The sequence below is a fragment of the Cryptosporidium bovis genome (assembly GCF_009768925.1).
Source record: "Cryptosporidium bovis isolate 45015 chromosome Unknown contig_20, whole genome shotgun sequence".
Taxonomy (NCBI): domain Eukaryota; phylum Apicomplexa; class Conoidasida; order Eucoccidiorida; family Cryptosporidiidae; genus Cryptosporidium; species Cryptosporidium bovis.
In genome coordinates this window covers 514049-538181 of record NW_027125014.1, presented here as the reverse complement: position 1 = coordinate 538181, position 24133 = coordinate 514049, and the positions used below count along the sequence as shown (strand labels likewise).

Below are 24133 nucleotides of genomic sequence, written 5' to 3'. Positions count from 1 at the left end.
AACACGTTTAGAAATGATGGTCATCCCATATATTTAGTTACACTTCAAATTAACTTTTAATTTCCTAAATCACAAATACCGAGGTTACCCAAATAAGTGGCAGGTTCGGCGCCACAACAAAATATGATCAATTACTAGTAAATAATGAATTAATGAAAAAGAAAAGGGAAAAGAGAAAAACATAGGTAAATGTATGTTCGAGACTTTCAGGATTATATTGTATTATTTGTGATCAAACAGCGGAATATTTAATATCGATTTTTATTGCATACGTTGTTTTCTGATATTGTGTGTTTATACATAAATACACAAGAATAAGCCATAAAAATTTATGTATTTATCATTAAATATGGTATTTAATTTGAGGTATAATTGAGAAATAAAATAAGGAGCTTCAAAAATTTTGACAAAATATGAATAATTTAAACGATGGAGTTGATGGTTTTTTGAGTTGTTCAAACGAAAATGAGTATTTGTGTGACATAAATGCGATAGAATCAGTGATAAAAGATGGATTGTTATTATACAGAGAATTGGGATACAACAAATATAGAAACCATACAGATGAATTTGTTAAATTACTTGAAAAATACCAAGAGAAACCCTACATTTTAGACAATTATTTGGAAAGAATATGCTCCCCATTGACTAACATAATTGCGAAATTTCTAACTGAGATTTCCATAAATTTACATGAAAGTATAATAAATAATGATAATGAAAGTAACAAATTAAACATAGACGAACATATTCAAGCTAACATTTACAGATTGTCAGATTGCATTTACACCTTATGTAAAATAAGGGGTTTAAAGGTAGTATCACTATACTTTCCTAGTGAGGTTAGATATTTAGAGTCAGTTATAGACTACATCACGCTTAAAGATAAGTTGGAAAACAATTCATTTATTATCGATGATAATGATAAAAATTGGCATTTTATATACATACTTTATGTGTGGTTAACTACACTCGTATTAATACCTTTTTCATTTCAAGTTTTAGACTCGAAATATATGTACAAAGAGATGGATTTATTTAAAAGGACACTTGATATAGTAATACCAAAAGTAATGGAGAATAAATATTGCATAATAAATGAGACATCATCATATGTATTTGCAAAAATATTATGTAGAACAGATTTTAATAACCTATGGATATCAAATTATTCAACCATATTTGATGATATTATTACTAATGGAATGAATAAAAATCCAAATTCTCTTGGAATATTAATTTGGATTAAATATTCAGTTAAATTAGGTCCTGTTGAAAGCATTGAATTATTTATAGATAGAATAATAAATTACTTAGAAATTCCAACATTAAATGAGAAAGAGAATAATAATTTGTGTTTACATGTAAATGGTTTGTCCTCAACAGAAAGTTCAGGAGAAGGTAACTTTTACTCTATAAAGTCAGTTAGTTGTAAATTAGTATGTATATCTAACATTGTGATTAAATGTATCAGCAATCAACAATTAATCAAATACTTAAATAATTCAAATAAAAATATACTACATTGGTCTTTGAAATTGATGATGCACTATAACAAATCAAATCATTCACTTCTTAAACACACTAGCTCAAAATGCATTGCTAAGATACTATATAAGATAAGTAGCGAAGAAAAGAATAATATATATATTGGAGAAATACTAGATGATATATTATTATTAGGTGATTATAAGTTGGATAACGGTGAAAAAAACATACCTATTGAAACAAAATATAGTAATTTAAATCCAAATTATATTGAAGGCAAATGCTTAACTATAGCCGAGTTAATTAGGAAAAGAATAAATTATGTATTTGAGAATTACTTGGAAGAAATAATAGAGTTTATTAAATACTGTTTAAACTACCAAGAGTGGAACGGATTGAGAAATTTAGGAACACAAATACGAGATTCTGCATGTTATATTATTTGGAGTTTGGCGAAAAATGTTCCTTCAAATATGTTAATTAAATATGTAAATGATATTATAATATCAATATTACCATTGACAGTGTTTGATACACAAATTAACGGAAGGAGATCCTCATGTGCTGCTTTACAAGAGTTAATTGGAAGGCAAGGTGGTGAAAACATTCCATTTGGTATTTCTATTGTTACTATCGCCGACTTTTTTACTATTTCATCTGTAAAGTCATCTTTTATAGAGGTATCAACTAAAATAGGCTCTTTAAATATAAATAATGAAGGTGAGATAGGAATTCGTAATAACAATAACAATTTTAAATCAATTTCAGATTATCCATTTTCGGACATACTTATAAACTATTTAATTAAAAATGTGTTTAATCATCCACAAATTAAATATCGCTTACTTTCACTTGTTGCTTTTGGAAAACTAGTTCCTTATTCTTTTAATAAATGTTATGATGAAATAATGTTCAATAATGTAATAAATCTAAGATCAGAAAACGAGAATTTTACTGGGATCTCAATTTTTAGTTCAAATCCAATATACAGACATTCATCGCTATTAATTGCTTCAATATTACTGTTAAAAAACACTGTATTTAGTAAAAAAATAGATTTTTGGAACAAATTAGTTTTTAAAAATAATAATAACAAGGATTTTGTTCAGTTTTCTGATTTCACACTAAGCGACTATATAAGAAATATACCCATTATGATAGAAAAAAACAGATTATATAGAGGCAAAGGTGGTGAATTAACGAGAAAAGGAGTGTTATGTTTAATAATATCTATTTGTAAATCTAAAGAGATTATTCAATTTAAAAAGGCAACATTCTCACGTTTTCTTCAATCAATAGTTGAATCAATTAAACATTTAAGTTTTAGTGTACAAATGTCAGGAACATCTGCATTAAATGCACTTGTAGAGTGGAGAATGGATAATACTAGCAACTCACCATCTTACAGTGAAATAGAAATGTTAATCAAAAACTTTGTTTCAACAATAAACAACGAGTCAGCAAATATACACATAATGGCACTTAGGGGAATGATATTGAATATTGGTTTGTTATTCCCGAAAATAGTTCACCTAATTAAAAATAATGATTTAGTTATCGAAATAATTAATTGTTTAGTTAACGTTTTTAACAGAGGAATTATTAAGGTTAAAAACAGAAACGAATTTAATTCAGATAAATACATTTTGTTTTCAAATTATGATATTGAATGTAGAAGAAATTCTTTGTTCTCAATAGGAATGGTTATATTAAATGTAAAAAATAGTTCCAATATGGGAATTAGTATTAGTGATGAAATATTTGATAATATATGCACTGATTTATTTATTCATGGTTGCTTTGATTATTCTGTTGATAAAAGAGGCGATGTTGGGTCCTTGATAAGGGAATTATCTATGGAAATTATAACATGTCTTTACACCAACAACGCATTTATTAATAACAAATACTTTATTGACATTATATCGGCATTTATGTTTAATATATTCAATTATTCAGACAAACTTAGAGTAAAGGCAATACTGTTGTTATATAAAATACTTTGTAAATTAAATGTGAATGACAATGACAAGTACGAACTTAACATTTACTGGATTTACTATCGCATTTTTTATGGAATACCGTACGAAGTACTTGAATTATTTCTTATTAAAGAAAAAACAGTATGTGGTGAAATTTGTGACAAAGAAAATGTACATTCTACTCTTAAAGATGTCGAATTTATCATTAATAATAGTAATACTATGGATCCGCTTATATATCAATTATTTACATCATGCTCAAGTGTACTAGAAAATATATTGGAAGACTATAAACTTATATATAGTTATGATCAAATAAACGATATAAAATCATTTTTTTTTTCAGAAACAAACTTTTTTAACAATAGTTGCTTTTTTTTTGATTTGTTAGATTCAATTGAGATTGTGCCACACAATTTACTGCCTTACATTGACTTTGATAATCAATTTCTGTTCTATTTATCGAACAGGAACTTCCAAATATTTTCAAACTCAAGTGTTCGGCTATTTAAACATAATTTTATGAAATTTATACTTGATAATTCAATTCAAAAACCAATAATATACGGTATTATTAACTGGATATCTCACAGTACATCTCCTTTAACACCTTCTTTTTCTTATTCTAACAACTCAAAAGAATATATAGGATATGAACTTAATTTGTTTTTAAATGATATTTCAAAATCTAAAAATAACAAACATTCAATAAACTCCATTTATAATAATTTAAAAATATTAATTGCTTCACTCAATAATACTGAAGATGGCGCCATTTCATTTATTAGAATACTAATGCATGCACTTGAGTTTGTAATGATATTACTTATGTGGGATGTAAGTCCGTGTGACACAAGTATATTAAAAGACATTTTATTGAAGATAGAGGATATTGTTTTAAAAACTAAGAGTGTTAGATTAATTAAAACAATATCATGTATCGTTGTTCAGATCTCATTCAATGAAAATGTAAATAAAGATATAGAATTAATGGATAAATCACTTACAATCTTGTCACTGCTTATTTCACACGAATATCCAACAATTAGATCCTACACTGCTGATAATATCTACAACAACATATGTTATATACAAGGGGATGAAAGAATAGAAAAAATGATTGGATTCATTAGGGAAAATCAATGGGAAGGAGATATTGATGAGAGTCAATTATTAATAATGAGAATGGAATTCACTCGCATTTCAAAATTAGAATTAGGCAATGACTCTATTAATGTATTGTAATCACTGATTAAATAATGAATTATTTTTAATACTTTTCGTCTCGATTTGGTTTGTTTGTGTGTGCACACATTAAATTTTATTGTTAGTAATTTAAATATATACCAATAAGACAAAATAAACTTAGGTTAATATTTTTTAGTGTATTTTTTGAGGCCTTATATTAATATATATAAAGGTACATAGTTAGGAGTATAAACAATACACATATCGTACCTTAAACGAATATATTTGTTTGAAATACTTTCCATAGAAAATAATATATGCATGAGAACTTTGAAAAATAAAGCCAAATATTTTAAGATATTGCACAGAAAATAAGGAAAAATGGTACTGTTTCAGTGGCAAAGCGAATATGAATACCTAATACATCGAATATGCGATTTACTAGATCAATGCAAACAGTTGGGGTTTTTATATGTATCTACCGATTACAGAAATGTCAACTTTTCAAATCCAATATTTCAAAATTATGTATTAATAGGAAGTAACTCAATGAGAGAATTTTTAAAAGATATGTTAGATAAAATGACCCCATTTTACACATCTGGAATACTGAGTTACTTGGGAGCGTGCTGTATAGATGATATAAATCTTTCACATATATTTTCATTGCTACGCATACATACATTAATGGAATACTATCCTGAATCATTGAATCAACATAAGTTAAGAGCATCAATACTAACAGGTATATTTGGAGAATTAGTAGGTACAAAGAATGATTTGGAGATCGGTAAATATAATTTTAAAAATACAAAACAAAAAATAAATGAAATAGGATTTAATAGAAACAATAAAGATAACAATAGCAATAATAACAACAATAATGATGATACATCCGACTATGAACAATGCATTGAATTATTAAAATTAACGATAAATCAATTGTGTGGTTTAATACTAGATTCAGGTAGAGATAGATCTACGTATATAAAAGAAGTATTTTGTGCTCCTTCGTTTGCTCCACCTAAATCAGACATATTTTCAATAAGTAGAAATGATGAAATAGATAACCAATTATCAGTACAGGGTATGGTTAACAGAATATCAAATGTAAATAAAGGGGATCCATTATTAGTGTCTGCATTGCTTTGTGGTTCATCTTTATCTATATGGCAAAGAATACACTTATTATATGATCCAGATAGAGAACAATCCAAAGATTTGATTGTATATTCAGTTGTATATGCAGCACCATTAATGGATAGAATGAGGCAATTAGTATTTACATCCTTTTTACAATCGCTGTGCAGACCACAGTGGTGCACTAATTTTCTACCACAATTATCAAATAAAATGAAAAGATTTAATAATCAATATTCTGAGATAGTACAACTAATTGTCAAGGGCTTTATATTGTCAGGTGTAACTATTTGGTCATATGAATCACAGCAGCAAATACATGATATAAGCACATGTTCCTCTTTAACTGTAAGGGAAAAGGAACTTATACTAAAGGTATTTAAATTAGTGGACGAACATTCCCTTATACAGGAATCATACGATGAAAGTTCAATTGCTCCCTCATTTGAATCCGTTATACGTGAATTGTCTAAAGAATTTTACAGCAATTCAAACTGGGATATTGAAGATACTGGCTTTGTTAATTCACTAAATGAGAGACAGTCATATAATAGGTTAGGGAATTCAATTGAAGGTGCATTGAAACTAGCAGAAACGGATTATGAATTTATTCACAGACCATTAAATATTGTATCCGACAGAATTAAATTTCAACATGCAATCAATCATTTCCAAAATAACCTATCAGATCCTAACCAAGGACTTTTTGAACCAAAATCAGATGGGTTTATAAGTGACATTAACTCTTTTGACGATATTGAAGCTAATTTACTTAATATTAACTAATCTAGGTAATAAAGCCATATATAAATATTAAAAATCATTTTACTTGAACATCTGTAAATTAAACAAAGAGGACAACTGATATAGCTTCATTGAATAGATTTAAAGAAAGAAAAAGTTCATATTTCTCGTTTCAAATTAATTCTTGAATAAAAAATAAACTACTTTTTTCCATTTTTCATCTGGTGTTGTATAAAAATTGAGTACTAGCATAAAACAGGAGAAATCCTATACATGATATCCATTTTATTTCTCGTTTTTGAATACATTGAAATGAAAACACACAGATTAGACACCTCAAAAAAATTATATAATTAGAATAATTTCCTTGTAGTTGCTTTTTTTATATTGTTCAAGATAATGGTGATACCATATGTGTGTTGCGCGCCTTTACGGCGCCATTTTACTAGTAATGCTTATATGGTTAAAATAAACGAGAAGAGGTGGGTTAGAGGGGAGGGGAGAAGTGGCAAAAAAAAGCTGTCAGTACGAATAACTTTTTTTCCTTTGGCGATTTTAATAAAGTAAATAGCTTAGTATGTTAGAGAGCGGTGGTATATAAGACCTAAATAGAAAAAGAAGTTACTTAACGGAAGAGACCGTTGAGCTTGTATTTTTAAAAGATAAATATTTTTAGGTATAATTGTTGCTTATTAAATTAATAAATAGGTAATTAATGTGTGTGCAATATATAAATATATGCTTAAAGGATTAAGTATTTAAAAAGAGTGGATATATATTTATTGATATTTATACACTGAGTAAAATGTATAAAAAGGAGTATGATAGTATCTTGAACGATGTTGGAAATGTAAATATAGCTCAGTTTATTCGTCTGAATAATCGTTTGAGAGCAAATGGTTTCTTGTCTATACCTTTTTTGCCTGACATAGTGTCTCCTGTACGTTCACCATTATACGAGAGCAATAATGAAATACGAAAGAAGATATCAATGGAAGGTGTAATAAACAACTACCAGAATGAAGACATAGGAAATAGAAAAGTAAATGCACTGATTAGCGATAGCGATGACAAATACTTAATTGGTGTAAATGAAAAGGAATTTGATGAGATCGATCAAACACTAGTATCATCGCATGGATTAAATATAACTAGAACACCGGATATAATATTAAACAATACAAAAGCAAATAAAATTCCCAATAGCAATTCTATTACAAATAATAATGACAATAATAGTAGTAATAGCGTGAATGAGGATTTGGTTGATGATTTGGTCATTACTCCAGGAATACAAAAATACCAAAATGATATATCGGAGTACTCTGAAATAAACAGTAACGTGGATGATTACAGAACTGTAGGTTCAATATTGCATGGTATATATAGTGAAGGTATATTAAATATTGAAAAAGATAAACCAAAAAAAACAGGAATAGGCTTGTCAAGTTTAATGGATGACAAGGTGAACATTACATATGGTCAACCAGTACAAACGGAATATTATAGAAATAATGACAATGGTGATGCCGAAAATCACAACGTAATAGAATTATCCTTTCCAATTGATGATAATACATCTATAAAATTGCCTCCTCAAGCTATATCGGAGCCACAAAAGTTGGTCGTAGATGGAAAAAAATTAATAAGCACAATACACAATTTACTTTATGAATTGGAATCGAGGGGGGAGCATTCAGTGGAAGCATTAAATATGGAAAGATCACAAAAAAATGGTTTAATTGAAAAACTTAATTTGCTTAAAAGAAAATATGATGCTCTAGAAAAAGAAAATGAATCTTTAAGAGCCATAAGCAAATCAATTTCTGAGGATGAATATAATTTTAAGTACAAGAATATGGATAGAGATAAAAAATTGACTATAAGTAAATTAGAGAGAGAAAAACAGCAATTGCTTGTTGAGAATTGTCGCTTAAAACAAGATATTTTAAGGCTTCAAGAAGACGACGACAAATCCAGGGACAAAGCTGATCAGTTTTTAAAGCAGATTAAAAACGATTTAGAGAACGAATTAAATAATAGAAATTCAATAAACTACACCAGTGGTAATATTAATAGCAACAATAGTAATAGAACTAACGTTTTGAGTGGTGATAATGGATTGGGAGCAGCGCTAACTCAAACAGAAAAAAAGAAATTACTTCAATCTCACTATATATATTCAATAATAGTTGGATTTGAAAAGTCAATATTATTCTGGAAGAATAAGTTCAACTCAAAAAAAAACACTGTTATTGAGAGTAGTGAGGAATTTGAGCTTAATAATACAAGCAGTAATCATATAGATTGTATCGGGAAAATAAACAAAAAAGAGGATACTTTAATAGACAAGAATATCTTTAACTATTGTCAAGAGAATAATATATCTTCTAGTGAGCTTATGAAAAGAGACAAATTACTTTGGTCTAGGGGGCTTTATTTGTTACAAGACACAGATAGAACTGAATTGGAAAGCATAATTAGGTGGTCATGTAGGTTGTTAAATATATCAAACTTTAGAAACATACCTGTGATGATTTGTTCTCTGCTATCTTCCTCTAAAAAAAAGTCACTTCACACATTTGAAAGTTCAAATCAAGCGGATGCATTATCCTCATCATACATTAACACGCTAAATAATAATTCTAAGAAGAGGGTTCCGAGCAATGATAGTAGCAACATTAACAACAATAACATCTCAAAACAACATGAATACATTAACAGTGAATTGTATGATCGTTTTTACAACCATTTTAAAACACTATTTGATGTTTTGGATGATCAAGATGTTATTCAGGCATCTAATTCTATTTATATTCAACTCCGTGATTTTAAAAAGTTTTTCAAAATAGTCTGTGAATCATTTAATCTTGATTATAAGACAACCGCAATTCCTGAATGCATAAAAATATTTAATGACTTTATGTCAATTAATACACTTTCATCTAAAAAAATTAACTCACAACCACAAATAATGTCACGTTCATTGCAACACCAAGATAGGAGTAGTGACGATAATACGGTTTCATTCTCTTCTGACAATAATGCTAATAGTAATTTAAAGACTAATGCTAGACATATCATTGAATCACTTAAAATTGTGCTAGACGTTGATTCAGAGGAACAGATACTACCTACTCTAAAACAACACCTTGAATCGCAGTCTGCTATAATACTGTCTTTATCAAAAAACCAGAGACAATAACAACTAAGGCTGTTTATTAATTTTGATTAAATTTTTAAATAAAGATTTGTTTGTCTGCTAATCGCATGTCTTTCAATTTTTTTTCGGTACCTTTGGCGCCAACATTTGAATTTTATATACGAAGGAAATTCGGAAGAGTGGAAAGTAGGATTTTAGGTGTTAATATTGACTCAACCTGAGGGGAGGGTAATAGCAACTTTTGAGGATTATTCCTGATTATTTTTGGATGTTCCCTTTTCATTTTTTGGTATGAATACAACCTACTTACTAGATAATTAGGTTTGAGATAAGCAAATATAATTAATAATAAACAAATTACATAGGGAAAAATAACAAATTTGTAAATATAGTTTAATATATCTATCTATTGAGATTTACTTGGAGTAGAATTAGATTAAAAGTGCAATAATATACTCATAAAATGGATAGTTCCAATATTGAGGACATACCGTTTGAGGTAATACTTCGAAAAGATAGGTTAATCAATGCATTGGAAAACAAAAATGCAAAAAAAGATAAAAAAAACTTAAACAAACCAAATAGCAAGGATGACAACTCACCTAAATTAAAAAAGTATGGCATTATATCATCAAAAAATCTTCCTACAGAAGTTTCTTCTAGAAGACAAGTACTTCCCGATAAACTATTAAATGAAAGAAACCAGATATACAATAAACATAACAATAAGAATATAAATGACCCTAGATTTAAAGAATCATCTGGAAAATTGAACACTGATTTATTTCATAAGTCTTATGAATTTATAGATGATATTAAAAAGAATGAGTTTAATCATATTAAAAATATACTTGATCTACATAAAAGCATGAATAAAGCAAAAGAACTAGGAAATTGGAATAAAATGAGGAAAACCTCTGAATTCAAAAATTCCAATATCTCAAATTATACTCAAGAAGATATTGAGAAACTCAAATTACAGTACCAAAAACTTGTATCTGAAAATGATTGCAGAAAAAATTTATATTTGAAACAAAAAACTATTTCTTCATATAGAAAACTAGAACAAAGCAAAGTTGAAAAAGGTAAAAAACCATTTTATATTAAACAAAAAGATATTAATATATCCGTTAAACATGAAAAATATAAAAATCTAAATAGAAAACAGAAATACAAATACGAACAAAAAATTAATAAAAAACAATTATATAAATTTAAACATCTTACTGTTAATTCAAACATTAACACCAATAATCATTTAAGTTAATAATTAACTAATTACAAAGTACTATAACATCTATTATGATTGTTTATATTTTTATTATTACTTTCTTTCATTTAAATAGTGATATTTATCATAATAACGTTTTAACAATGATTTTATGTCATATTTTACATATATTTTCTTATTTTTTTCGCAAATACATACAAATTTGCTAGCAACAAAACCATTATTATAATATATAGTGTTAATCTTTCAAGTACTTTCTGTCTATATAATGCACTTGCCAATTTACGACCTTCACCTATATTAAAATCTATATCATTTAATTCATAAATACTTCTTGTTATATTATCTCTCTGAATTTTTAGTGTATTTAATGAATGTAATCCTATATTTTGTGTCTCCTGAGCTAATTTAGATGAAATTCTTATATTATTCTCATTTCTGGACATTAAATCTTCTGTTGATATTCCCATAACATTAATAGAATTGTCGCCTATATAATCATTATTCATTAACTGACTTTTATATTCATTATTTTTATACATATCAATCTCATTATCTTTGCAATTAAATAAAACCTCCTCTTTTAAACCTTCAAATTTGTTATATATCTCATTATATACATTATTATAGCGCTGGTAAGATTTATACTCATTTGAATTCTTCGATAATATTGATACCTAATTTCAATTATTTGCATTATTAATTTTTTTAATTAACTAACCTCTTCCTTTAATCTATTTAAACAGTTCTTTGCATCTTTAAATTTAGATTCTAAATTACTTATCTCACTTCTTCCTATTTTAGATGATACACTGCCTTCACTAATATCTACTTTCAATATTAAACGTTCAATACTTTGTATTATTGAAAGAAATTCATCTTCATATGTGGAGTAATACTCAGATGCAATTAACATATTGAAAAATGTTGTTGATATTGTAATACTCAACTTATATAGTTACGAATTATATCTTATTATCACTGTTATTATTATTATTACCTTTTTTAATGTTTAAATATTGCATTTCCTTTTTATTTGTTAATCTTGAAATCACCACTTAACCGCCTATTTCGTTTTTTTTTAATTTCAAATGCATGCTTACAATTTTATTAATTGGACCAAAATTATTAATAAAATAAAAGTGAAAAAGAAAACTATAAATAATTGATGCTTACATAATATATTTATCTGATGAACTATTTAACTAATTAGTTTATTATTCCACATCAATTTCTATTTTTCTTACCCTATTTACTGTTTTCATTATTATTTTTATCCTTTATTAATGTCAAAGATAAAATCATATTTTCTCCCCTATTTGCTTACCTTATAATTCATTTAATGAAATATTTTATAATAATATTTACAACATTTGCAATTCAATATATGCATGTATTATGTATAACAACAATAAATTCCATCGCTTCACTAAACAGTATTTCTAACTTACCGTTATTGCTATATCAAGCATTAATTTATATATTTTGTTTTTTCTTGAGTATTTTAGAGTTTATGCCAATGAATAACAACTATAGATTAATTTAAACCGACAAAATTTATTTCAATAATATTATCCCACATTTTATATACTCTTATTAACCAATAATTGTCTACCACAAATTGAAATGATAATGCTCATTTTATTCGATCAAGCAAAACGTTATCAAGTACGAATATCCCTTTTGTTAATTTATCTTACTTTATTTATTTTATTATTCTTTTAATTTATTAGTTTTCAAACTTTAACAAATAATTAAATATTAGCATCAAACAGTAGTAATTGTTTTTTGTACTTGTTTCTAACAAATTGTTACATTTATTTTAATTACCAATTAAGAGAATTTTCTTTGTTTCATTTTAAAATAAAGAATATATTTATTAGAAAAGGAAAGAGAAAAATTAATATTTCCAAATAATTCAGTTATGTTCAAAATTTAAATAAACTTTATGCAATTACTTTCATTTTATTAATTTTTCAGTAATATTTTCAATTATATATATTAATTTGAATAATTAATATTGTTATAAGTTAAGAATTTGTATTTCGTTATGATTGTTTATATATTTATATTTTTTAATTTATTTATTAATACTATTATTTTTCTCCCACTTATAGTATTAACATTTGTTATTTTTTGTGTATTTACATTCAAACCCTCCTGGGGTATTAATACAACAATGATGATTACCACATGGATTATTTAATGATATGCATTCATTAATGTCAAAACAATCAATACCGTCACCCATCCAACCTGATGAACATACACATTCAAATTTACTTAGATCGCGTGTATGTTCAAACGCTGAGTGAACATAACAGTTTGCATTTTCTGAACATTTACTACAAATTTGGTTTTTAAAGTTTTTGTCTAGTTTTTTCGGTAATAAATACTTCTGATTATTGAATCTATATTCACCTCTTATCCATTTTGACAAATGTGTCGCTTCATCCTTTAATTCTTTTTTATCCATCAATACTGAATACAAATGTGTTGGTTTCGTTGATATATATTCTATCTCATTATACATTATTGAATTTTTTGATAGTGAAATCATATATATATCTGCATTTTCTTTCAATTTTAATATACCAGGACAATTTTGTTCTGTAGTACAGCCATTGTAACCTGCCGTAATGTAAACTATCTTTTTCCTTTTAACTGTAGTTTTGTAATTATTCAATCCCCTTTCCCTTCTTTGATTCACCCCTGTGTTCATATTTTCAAGATCACCACCATATTCATCCTCAATTATTCTTCTCTTCTCAACTACACTTGATAATAGTCTATCTACAGTTATATTATTCTCATACTTTTGCATTTTAGATAAAAAGTTTGTTTTCTCGTGTGTATAATCTGTATTATTCGATGGTATTGATACCAATTCTGCTGTTAGTCCGCTATTTAATAATTTTCTATATATTATGTTTGCAGACATATTTATTTCTTTCATTTGATCTAAGTTTGGTACTTTTGATAAATCCATTACTAAAGAAACTTCATATTTATGACCATTAACATTATTATCTGTTATTGTTACACTTGTACTCGTAGTTGTCATGCCTATTGTACTTGTAGACATTGTTGAAGTAGTTGTATTGATAGTAGTAGTAGATCTTGTAGTAGTCGTACTACTAGTTATAATTACCACAGACTTCGTTGTTGTAGTAGTATTTTCAATTATGATACTGTTAGTAGTAGTGGTAGTACCATTATTTGGGATTGGTGTAGTAGAAGTGGTTGTTGTATCAATATTTGTGGGAGTAATTGTAGTAGTGGAACTATTGATTGGAATGACTGTAGTGGTAGTTGTATACTTTGTGGTGGTTGTACTATTTGTTGGAACAACTGTAGTGGTAGTTGTATACCTTGTAGTTGTTGTACTATTTGTTGGAACAACTGTAGTGGTAGTTGTATACCTTGTAGCGGTTGTACTATTTGTTGGAATAACTGTAGTGGTAGTCGTATACCTTGTAGTTGTTGTACTATTTGTTGTAATAACTGTAGTGGTAGTTGTATACCTTGTAGTTGTTGTACTATTTGTTGGAATAACTGTAGTGATAGTTGTGTACCTTGTAGTGGTGGTAGTAGTTGTACTATTGACTGGAACAACTGTAGTGGTGGTCGTAGTTGTACTATTGATTGGAACAACTGTAGTGGTAGTTGTATACCTTGTAGTAGTGGTAGTGCCGTTAGTTGGAATAATTGTTGCAGCGGTGCTTGTTGTCGTACTATTAGATGGAATAACTGTACTAGTATTATTATTAGTGACATTTGCAGGAACGACTGTTGTAGTTACTGTTATATTCGTTGTTGTGCTAGTGTAAATGATTGTGTAACTGGGACTACTTGTAGTAATGGCTGTCGTAGTGGTTGTAGAAGTATAATTGAATAAATGATGATGCTTATTTCTTTCCCATCTCATTTGGTAGACATTATTGTTTTGAGTGTCATAGTGTAAATAATGATTATTGCCGGCTTCAGAATTTAAGTTATTATCAAAAACATAATATATCTCATTATCTGTTGAATCTGAATAATCGGGAGTATGTGTTTTTGAGTAAGAATTATTATTTGTTTGATTGCGATGAATAACATTATAAACATAGTCATGAAGTTTGTTTTGATGTTGAATTTGTTTATTCTCGTTCTGTTTTTGGTTTTTATGATGATGATGACGATGATGATGATGATGTTGTTTATTTTTATGTTTATGACTGCTTTGAGTCTCAACTATTTTTCTATTTAATGTCGACATACCTTCATCACTTGTTGAATCATATACATTATTTTGGTTTGTATTGGGTTTAATCCATGCTTCACTTGACAATTCACTCTCGTTTGCATTCGAGTGTGTCAAATTAAACAAAATTAAACCTATCGCAAGGAGATAATTGAATTTTATTGCCCCAAACATTAGGACTGCTATTTTTTGTCAAATTTAATAAATATTATTTTTATTTAATATTTTAACATGAATTTCGACTGTTTAATTTTAATTTTTCATGCAAATAATTATTAAATTAATAACACAAAACGTATTTTATTAATTTTGTCATTAAATTTAATATACTTTACCGTTTTACATGTGGAAATGACTTTCCATTGCTTACGTGTCAATGCATGCAGCTACACAAATATACCGGAATGTGGATATAAATTGGAAATTGAAACAACTTTTTTTTCTCTGAAACAAAAACAAGATGAATAATAATTAAAAAACAAATTAAACATAAAAAATTGATAGAAAAAAGAGCGAAATTATAACATTAAAAATTAATTAATCAGTTATTAAATTGGAAATAAAAGATAACTATCAGAACTTAGTATTAAATTTATTAATACTAATTTGTATAACGCATTTTTAAATACATATATTATATATTTTTAGGTAAACACCATTGATAAAGATTCAAAGCACCATCCCAATGCGCAGTTAAAATAATCCCGGGAGAACCACCTAAGTTAGATACAAGCCTAACTTCTGACCTTGTGTCTGGAGTGTGAAACTCTAGAATGCTATCAAATAGTGGCAAAGTTATACACCTTAAATGACCATTGTTTTGACCCATCATTAAAATATGCTTACCATCTCCTGTAGTAGATCCATCCATGCACAAAGTAGGTGATCCAAGTGATTTTCTATAAGTTTCTTCGCCTGTAATGGATATGACTCTAATTACGCCCTGCAAACTACATAAAACAAGATGCTTTTCATATTCTAAAACTGACATAATGGGCCCCCCATCGAACATTATTTCTCTTATAACCTGAAGATTAATTAAGTCGACTATTTGTACAATTCCGCCTCCGCATATCCATAGATGTGGACAACCTTCTTGTTGAATTGCATTTGTAGAATTCTGATTATTTGCATTTGGGTTTTTATATGGAAAATATTTGAGACACTTGATGTGTTCTTTGGCTTGTATTTGTGCTGATATTACAAATGTCCCTGTATGTTGGTCAAATTTCCAAAATATAACCTTCCCTCCCCAACATGCAGATACTAATACATTATCTATAATTAATAGTTGGTGTATTTCCTGACTATGCCCATTTAAATCTGTAAAACTTCCGGTTGGTCTATGAAAAGCTCTTATTGTACCATTTATTAGACCACAAAATAAAACGTCACCATAAGTTAGACAACTACAAACCTCTGAATTACAGTTAATTGTTGAATCCATCTTTATTGAAAGTTGTGTTGCACCACTCATATCATTTTGATATTTGTTGTTTGAATAATTTCTTCTTCTTTGATTGTTTCCATTATTCGAATCCCTCTCCACTAAACCCTTATCAGCAGGTTTTATAATCCAACGCTTAAGTTGTCCATCACAACCTCCTGTAAATAATTCAAGTTCTCCTGTTGGTAGAGGAGATGCTATTGCACATCTTATACCACCGAAATGTGCTCTTTGTATCTGAGCAACCTGCCTTAAAACATGTGAATAATTACAATTATTACCGAACTTGCAATTACCTTGTTGCACAAAATGACGACAAATTTCAGAAACTTTTGTATTGCTTCCCTGGGAGGAATTACCCTGATTATTCTTCCCTCCTCTCCAGCGACCCCTCATAGTAATAGTTTGCAGCTATAACTATAATCAAAGTATTAGAGTATCTTTGCTACGTATAAATATACATAAATACTGTATTATCAATTTGCTCTTCAGAGAGGTAAACACCAAATATATATGTACTGTACTGAATAAAAAAATATAAACAGTTAGGGTGTAACCATCCACCTTTTAGTCAAAATACTTTCTATGTATTTCATGAAAAAAGAGAATATATATATGTTGCTAAAAACTCTCACCTCTTAAGTTTTTTGTTTCAATAAAAAAACGGCTCAAAACTAGAGGTATTTGGAACGATATAATTTAACTTTATTTTGTTTGTATATAGAAAACAAAGTCAAAATATATTAACAAAATCTTTTTCTTTTTACTTATATCTAATTATATACATTTAAAAGAAATATATATTTTTTCCTCTAGTCCAACTGTCTCCTAAAAATAATAATTTTGGCGGTTAAAAGTGGTTTTATAATTACAATACAATTTGTTTTCCAAGAGGAAAAATTCTTTTATTTTGGTTTGAAGTTATTTTTCCAATATGTAGATTTGGTAGGTCAATGATACCATTTTTGAGTGGAACAACTTTGAATTCGAGGCTGATGTCTGAATTAGGCTTTGCTCTAATGACACCGTTTCTTGAGCCAATGAACCACCAATTTTTAGTGCCTTTAACACTATTGTTATAGTTTTGTACACTTTTATCAATTTCGAGACAATAACAAAATGTTTCCTCGCTGTCTGAAGTATACTTTAGATTAACTAACAAAACAAACTCCACATCTATTCTAGATTGTGGCGGATAGTCGACTTTTTCTAAATAAATGCAATTTAGATTTGTGTAGATAGACTCCTTAAGAGCGAATATTGTTTTATATTTTTCAATAGAAACTTCGAATGGTCCAGATATTGAATTTGGATTTTCATAGTTTGATCCCTTAACAAAGCTTGAAATGTAAAGCAAAGGTTTGGGATTGTTTGCAAGCTGGTTTTTAGGTACTATCCAAACAAATTTAAGAGGTTTACAATCGTACTCGACAGCTATTGGAGTTTTAAGCTTATATTCAATTATAAACATGCTCTCATCGATAAAATCAAATTTGACGTCTTTACTTGTTTCAATGGGAACTGCAGTTAAGATATTAAATAAATGTAAATCTTTTGTATTTTTTTGGTATGCAAATATCAATTTATCAATCACAATTACATTGCTAGATCCTGATATAAAAATCTCAAAATAGTAAAATGGAATACTCATTCTATATATATTTGGAACCTTTTGAATATTTTGAAGTTTAGCTTGAGGTTCAATTAAAAAATTAAATTTAAATGTTGAATTTGAATAAACATTTGTATAGTCTAATAATTTAGAGCTTAAATTAACTTCAAAACATACCGTTTTTAGAGATTCAATGGGAGAAAATGAAAACATTAATGGAACTTTGAAAACTAATTCTTTTAAAAATTTAGGAATTTCTATCATATTATCCAAATTTAAATATAGTTTATTATTTGTTTCATTTCCATCTATTGATATTAATTCTAATTCATCTAAATACACTTTAATATTACTATTATTATTATTGCACGAAAATAAATCTATTGTAACCTTTAAATCAACATAATTTACCTGGGTCCAATTATTATCTATAGTAATTATGAACATATGCCAAGATTTGTCACAAGATTGTGCCATTATATTTGATTCAATTACCTTTTTATAATCAATTAAGTTGAAATTACCATCAGTTTGAAAATTTATATTGTCAATATTCGTTTTTTTATCACTTTTTTGTAAAGGTTCTATCTTTAAATTAATTATTTCAGTCAACTTTTTCGGATTAAATGAATACAATGTTGTCCATTTTTTAAGTGGGTTCCAAGAGTTGTCCTTATTATATTCATTGTAATCATTAATTAGGTATGAAAGTTTATTTAATGATGAGAATTCATTATATTCTTGTATATTATGTTCGTATCTTTCAAACTTGAATGTAACTTTTGAGAGTATATGTGGTGATGGAAGAGTTCCCAATGGGACTACCCACAAAAAGTTGATAGGTAATTTAAATCCCTTTCCATTTATGCTTGAAAAACCTATTGAATTAATTGTAAGCTTAGAAGATGTAGGTCCATCATATAAAACATCAATTTCTATTTTATTTATTCCCGGTTTGAGCGTAATATGATTGTTATTTATTATTCTATTATCTTTATTATATATATTTTCCAGTAGTATCCAATTACAATTGTTTACTCTTAACCAAACTGAGTTAAATTTAATTGAATTTTCAAGTCCAATGTAAATTAAAATGCAAAATTTTATTGGAATACCTGGAACAGTTGATTTATCTATCAAAGTATTCGAGGGAATAACGGAACACGGAACTATATTGTTCTCACTCATCTCCAACATTGAATTTGGACTATAATGGTGAGATTTTTTAGACAAATTAGATCTCCCTGTCTCGGTTATTACCCAATTTGAGGGTCCAGGAGTGGGTACAGTTATAACTTTAGTTGGTGAAGACGATTCATCTACTTTTAATCCTAAATTTAAAGTAGGTGATCTTTGATTCTTTGTTTTTGAATAATCGTCTTTGTTACTCTTTTTTGTAGATTTACTTAGTTCGTTATTTATTTCATCAGATATTTGGTTTCTTTCTAATAAATTTTCAGTTGTAAATGAGTTTGTTTTATTCTTACTCTTTGAACTGCTTCCGTAATAGTTACTTCCCCATTTAAGTCCCGAAACTATTTCCCACATCCATTGTTTTGGAGACCCGTCTTTCTTTCTAATTCCAAAATGCTCTGATTCTGAATTAGTTAAAGAGTAAGAACGTTCGTGTTTTGAACTTTTCTTATGAAACCAACCATTGTAACAGTTATTGTTGTTACTGCTGTTGTTGGTGTTACCATTATAATTAGATGATTTAGTTATTGTCTTGGAGTTGTATATATTATTGTTTTTTGAAGTTGAAATTTCATCTTTAGCTTCTTCTTGTTCTATTTTTTGAGTTTCACCATTATTTATCTCACTGTATCCATATTTGCCATTACTATTATCTGTAAAATTGACATTATCAGTACAAATATAGTTAATATTTTTATTACCTATGCTACTCTCAGTGCCTATACCATTTACAAAAATATTGTTGTTTCCATCATTACTATCACTTAAATTACAATTAATATAATTGCTATTATTCACACCTGAAACAGTTTCTTTGTTGATTAGTTTATTTGTACAACATTCGTCATCATATTCATCAATAATTCTTAATCTATTGGTTGAAGATCCAAGTGGGCTTTGAAGAGGTGATAAAACATAGGGAGACTTGAGAAATAATCTTCCACTTGGCCTTAGTATTTCGTGAAATACATAAAAATAACCTTGTATTGGTTTAAGTGGGTCTAGTAATCCACAACATGGAAGAGCTTTGTGAGGAAGTTTAATTAGCCTTCCTCCTCCAAGTAAAACCGTTAATATTTGCCTTTCAACTATTTTCAATGTTGCTCCTTTGTTTGTTTTAACTTGTGTTGCCCTCTTCAAATCATCACTTTGTGAAACTTCATTATCACAAGAATAGGCGGATGAAATAGACTCGATATTTTTTTGCGTAACTTTTGCTCTAAATTTATATACAGGTGTTTTATCATCATTTTTTAGTTGATTTGATTCGGAATTGTTGCTTTCTTGGACAAATATATAAGCCCAAATATTTGGATTGGCTGGAAACTCCCACTGTAAGTGATCTTTGCAATCTTCATCTAATACATTAGAATTATCTAAACACTTTTTAACGTATGTTTCTATTATATCATATTCGTTTTCTTCATTTTCACTACAATCATAATCGTATTCATCATTTTCTCTTATTTTATTGAAATTACTATTACAATATAGATTATCTTTATGTAATTTGCTGTCTTTTTTTTTAGTTTGGTTTAAAAATAGTCTAATGCCTATCTCAGCTTGTAAGATATAAGGATCATTAAAATTTACGTAGTTTTTTAATATTGGATTGTTTCTTTTAATTAAAAATTTTAGTAACATTTTTTTTGTAATGCTATTCAAAATTGTCCATTGAAAGGGAATAGGTAACAATATTGTAGTAAAATCTAGCCATATTCTTGAGAATCTATAACAAAAGCTTATATCTGACAATATCGAATTCCTTTTCTCAAAAGTCGCTATTGAAAGATAATTATCGTCATTTACTATTTTAATTATCCAATCTACAAACTCCTTATTCTCAAAAAGCACTCCCCACGTTAATGATATGGCAGATTTAACAAATCCCAGAGATATATATTCCATTCCAGTAACTCCTGTTATCTCGCACAACATTCTATATGCCTTAAAAGGGCTAAATAACGAGTTACTTAGTTCTCTTAAATCGTAGTTATTATTATTATAGTCGTCATTTGGGTGAATATTTGATTTAATATCTCTATTTTCGTTAAAATATAGAAAAAATGATTCAATCAGTGATTGCTTTTGCGAAGAAGAAAGGTTTTGATTGTTCCAAATATTCTTAGATATTATTTGAGTAATTACAGATAAATGTTTAGCAGCAATATGAAGTATTGAATAGTTGTTTTGAAGAGTACTTGAATTATTGCTCTTTTTATACGTTTTTGAGGATGAGGACGATATAGAATGTGCGGAAATCGAAGATGCTGAGTTGATTGTGATACAAGAATAATAACTTTTAGTATGGTTATGGGATGAATCATTTGCTTTCATATTTAAATTTTGCTCCTTCATATTATCGGGATTAAATTTTTCATTTTTATCAACATCAATTTGCGTTTTTCCAAATTCATTTATATTGCAAATATTATTAAGTAGTATAGAAGATATACATTGGGTTGCCCACTTAATAAGAGCAATTTGAACTTCCATAGGGGTAACGTTTGTATCAGGAGGAAGTTTTGGAGCAGATGGTTTGTGTTTTAAAACATCATAGGATTCAGATTCACCTAAAAACTTCATTAATCTAGGAAGTAGTGATGATATTAAAGATATTTTCAAATTATATATTGGAGACGGTGTTGACTGATAAGATATATTATATAACAAATGTTGATTGTTTGTATTATTTTCGAAAATTTTATTTGAATCATCATTTGTATTTTGAATTACGGATACAACTGTAATTGCAAGTCTGAAAATCCAAAAATGTGATGCTATTTTGAATTTATAATCATCTATCTTATTAACAATTTCTTTTAGAAACTTTTTAATAAACAAATCAAATCTATTGCTTATTTTTTGTAACTCTCCAATTGATAAAAAAATCACGAGTTTTCTCGAAAATACGAGTTGTATTATGTCGAAATATGTTGATCTCAAACCAAGTTTAAGGATAGAAAGTCTAAGTGGAAGAATAAGATTATCTCTTCTAATAAGGGCGGAATTTTCAACACTGTGGGTCCTGCAATCACCAATACAACAATCAGAAGCAAGTATAAGAGGATCTTTTAGTTCAATCAATTCTGCAAATCCAAATGACTGATTTTTTAGTTCAACAATAAAATTATCAGATTTAACTTTAAAGTCTTCGAGGATTTGTTCATATATTAATAAGGCTTCATTTACAAGACCTATTTTAAATAGTGTAAGAGCTAAAAGATCCGATGTATTTATTATATCAAGTATCCATTGGTACCATATGTCAGATATTTGTAGTTTTCTACATTTTGTATTTCTACAACTATTTACAGGTGAGTGAATACCTGAAGTGGAATATTCTTTTGGCGATGTAGATAAAGAGGAACATATAGTTAAGTCAATATTGGCGTTTTTGTTATTATAATCGTCACTGTTATTATTATTACCAACATCATTAAAATAATTATTGCAATTACTATTACTTACAGGAGAGACTGGAATAACATCACTACTGTTTTCTATCAAAAGATCACTTTCACGGCTTTCAATACTATTTCTTTCGGAAGAAAGTCTGATTTTCAGCGAGTGAAAAGGTTTGGGTCCATCGTTTCTTAAAGTTAGAGCAAAATCTATTACACTTTTAATTCTATAATTTATGACCGGTTCAAGTTGCTCAACTATTTTTAAGGTAACTTGTTTTATTTGATTTGTAAATAATACATCATTTGTATCATATTGTTGATTTGTTCCAGAAAACCATATACATTTATCCTTTGCTGAGTGCCCAAAAAGCCTATATAATTCATTCTTCAGTTTCTCAAAATTTTTTTTTGATTGTTTTTCTATTTCTTGAGATCTACTTACAGAAATACCTAACAGAATAAAATCTATTTCACCAAATTCACATGAAATCTCGCAAAGTTTTAATATTTCATAATATTCTTTTCTTTCCAGAGAAACTGAATTTACTGAGGGCGAATTATCAAAATTACAAATAATTACATTTATTAATGGTATATCAAACATTTTTTCGTGCCTTAAAAATGATTCACGTGATATTTTATTTAAATCAAAAGGAAATTCTGACCCATTGTTGTTTTCAGAACCTATATTCATTCCCTTTAGTATTTCCAATTTAATTTGATTTATTATTGCCCTAGCCTCTAAATAACTTATCTCTAATTCAATACCACCATTATTCATTGTATGCTCTAAAGATAATACCACTGAATCATATATCTTATCGGCTAATTCATCATCGAAGTTTAAATATTCATTTTCCTCATATTCTTTTCTTCCATATATTGATTTTGTGCTTGTATATAATTGAAACCAACCATTATTTGATATTATTGTATTATTATTACTTACAGGTGTTGTTAACTCTTTTTCATTGTGTTTTCCCTCTGTTTTTAATTCTTTTTTTAGTGATCCTGAGTTACTCTCACCCCAATATGCTCTGTATATACCTATCTTTAAATTTTGTGCATCAAAATATCCTATTCTATCCATTTTTAGTTTCCTTTCAACTGAATATAATGTCTGTTTTTGCCAATATTTTTCTCAAATAAGTAATATTAACTAAATTTCATCTCCAATAATATATATAATTCAACAATTAAAATTTTTGTTGCTTTTTCTCATTCAAATAAATGGTAGCTATTGAATTGTCATGTACAAATATTTCATTAAACATTAACCAAAATACTTTAT

At 27.7% G+C, this 24133-nt stretch overlaps 8 protein-coding genes across 8 annotated transcripts; 4 read left to right on the top strand and 4 right to left on the bottom strand.

Annotated features, from left to right (window-relative positions):
- Positions 1-413: 413 nt before the first annotated feature.
- Positions 414-4715, top strand: FG379_001157 (uncharacterized protein; the record flags this gene model as incomplete). Its single annotated transcript, XM_067326760.1, has 1 exon — positions 414-4715. One exon carries the CDS (start codon positions 414-416, stop codon positions 4713-4715), a length of 4302 nt encoding a protein of 1433 aa, XP_067184409.1.
- A 324-nt stretch (positions 4716-5039) lies between these two features.
- On the top strand, positions 5040-6584 carry FG379_001156 (uncharacterized protein; the record flags this gene model as incomplete). The annotated part of the gene is made up of 1 exon (XM_067326759.1): positions 5040-6584. The coding sequence occupies one exon, from the start codon at positions 5040-5042 to the stop codon at positions 6582-6584; it is 1545 nt and encodes a 514-aa protein (XP_067184408.1).
- A 763-nt stretch (positions 6585-7347) lies between these two features.
- FG379_001155 (uncharacterized protein) lies at positions 7348-9747 on the top strand (the record flags this gene model as incomplete). The annotated part of the gene is made up of 1 exon (XM_067326758.1): positions 7348-9747. One exon carries the CDS (start codon positions 7348-7350, stop codon positions 9745-9747), a length of 2400 nt encoding a protein of 799 aa, XP_067184407.1.
- Positions 9748-10168: 421 nt separating this feature from the next.
- FG379_001152 (uncharacterized protein) lies at positions 10169-10972 on the top strand (the record flags this gene model as incomplete). The annotated part of the gene is made up of 1 exon (XM_067326755.1): positions 10169-10972. One exon carries the CDS (start codon positions 10169-10171, stop codon positions 10970-10972), a length of 804 nt encoding a protein of 267 aa, XP_067184404.1.
- A 125-nt stretch (positions 10973-11097) lies between these two features.
- FG379_001151 (uncharacterized protein) lies at positions 11098-11852 on the bottom strand (the record flags this gene model as incomplete). Its single annotated transcript, XM_067326754.1, has 2 exons — positions 11098-11613; positions 11658-11852. 2 exons carry the CDS (start codon positions 11850-11852, stop codon positions 11098-11100), a joined length of 711 nt encoding a protein of 236 aa, XP_067184403.1.
- A 1203-nt stretch (positions 11853-13055) lies between these two features.
- On the bottom strand, positions 13056-15356 carry FG379_001150 (latent transforming growth factor beta binding like; the record flags this gene model as incomplete). Its single annotated transcript, XM_067326753.1, has 1 exon — positions 13056-15356. The coding sequence occupies one exon, from the start codon at positions 15354-15356 to the stop codon at positions 13056-13058; it is 2301 nt and encodes a 766-aa protein (XP_067184402.1).
- A 460-nt stretch (positions 15357-15816) lies between these two features.
- Positions 15817-17025, bottom strand: FG379_001149 (zfwd1; the record flags this gene model as incomplete). The annotated part of the gene is made up of 1 exon (XM_067326752.1): positions 15817-17025. The coding sequence occupies one exon, from the start codon at positions 17023-17025 to the stop codon at positions 15817-15819; it is 1209 nt and encodes a 402-aa protein (XP_067184401.1).
- A 472-nt stretch (positions 17026-17497) lies between these two features.
- Positions 17498-23932, bottom strand: FG379_001148 (uncharacterized protein; the record flags this gene model as incomplete). The annotated part of the gene is made up of 1 exon (XM_067326751.1): positions 17498-23932. The coding sequence occupies one exon, from the start codon at positions 23930-23932 to the stop codon at positions 17498-17500; it is 6435 nt and encodes a 2144-aa protein (XP_067184400.1).
- Positions 23933-24133: the final 201 nt, after the last annotated feature.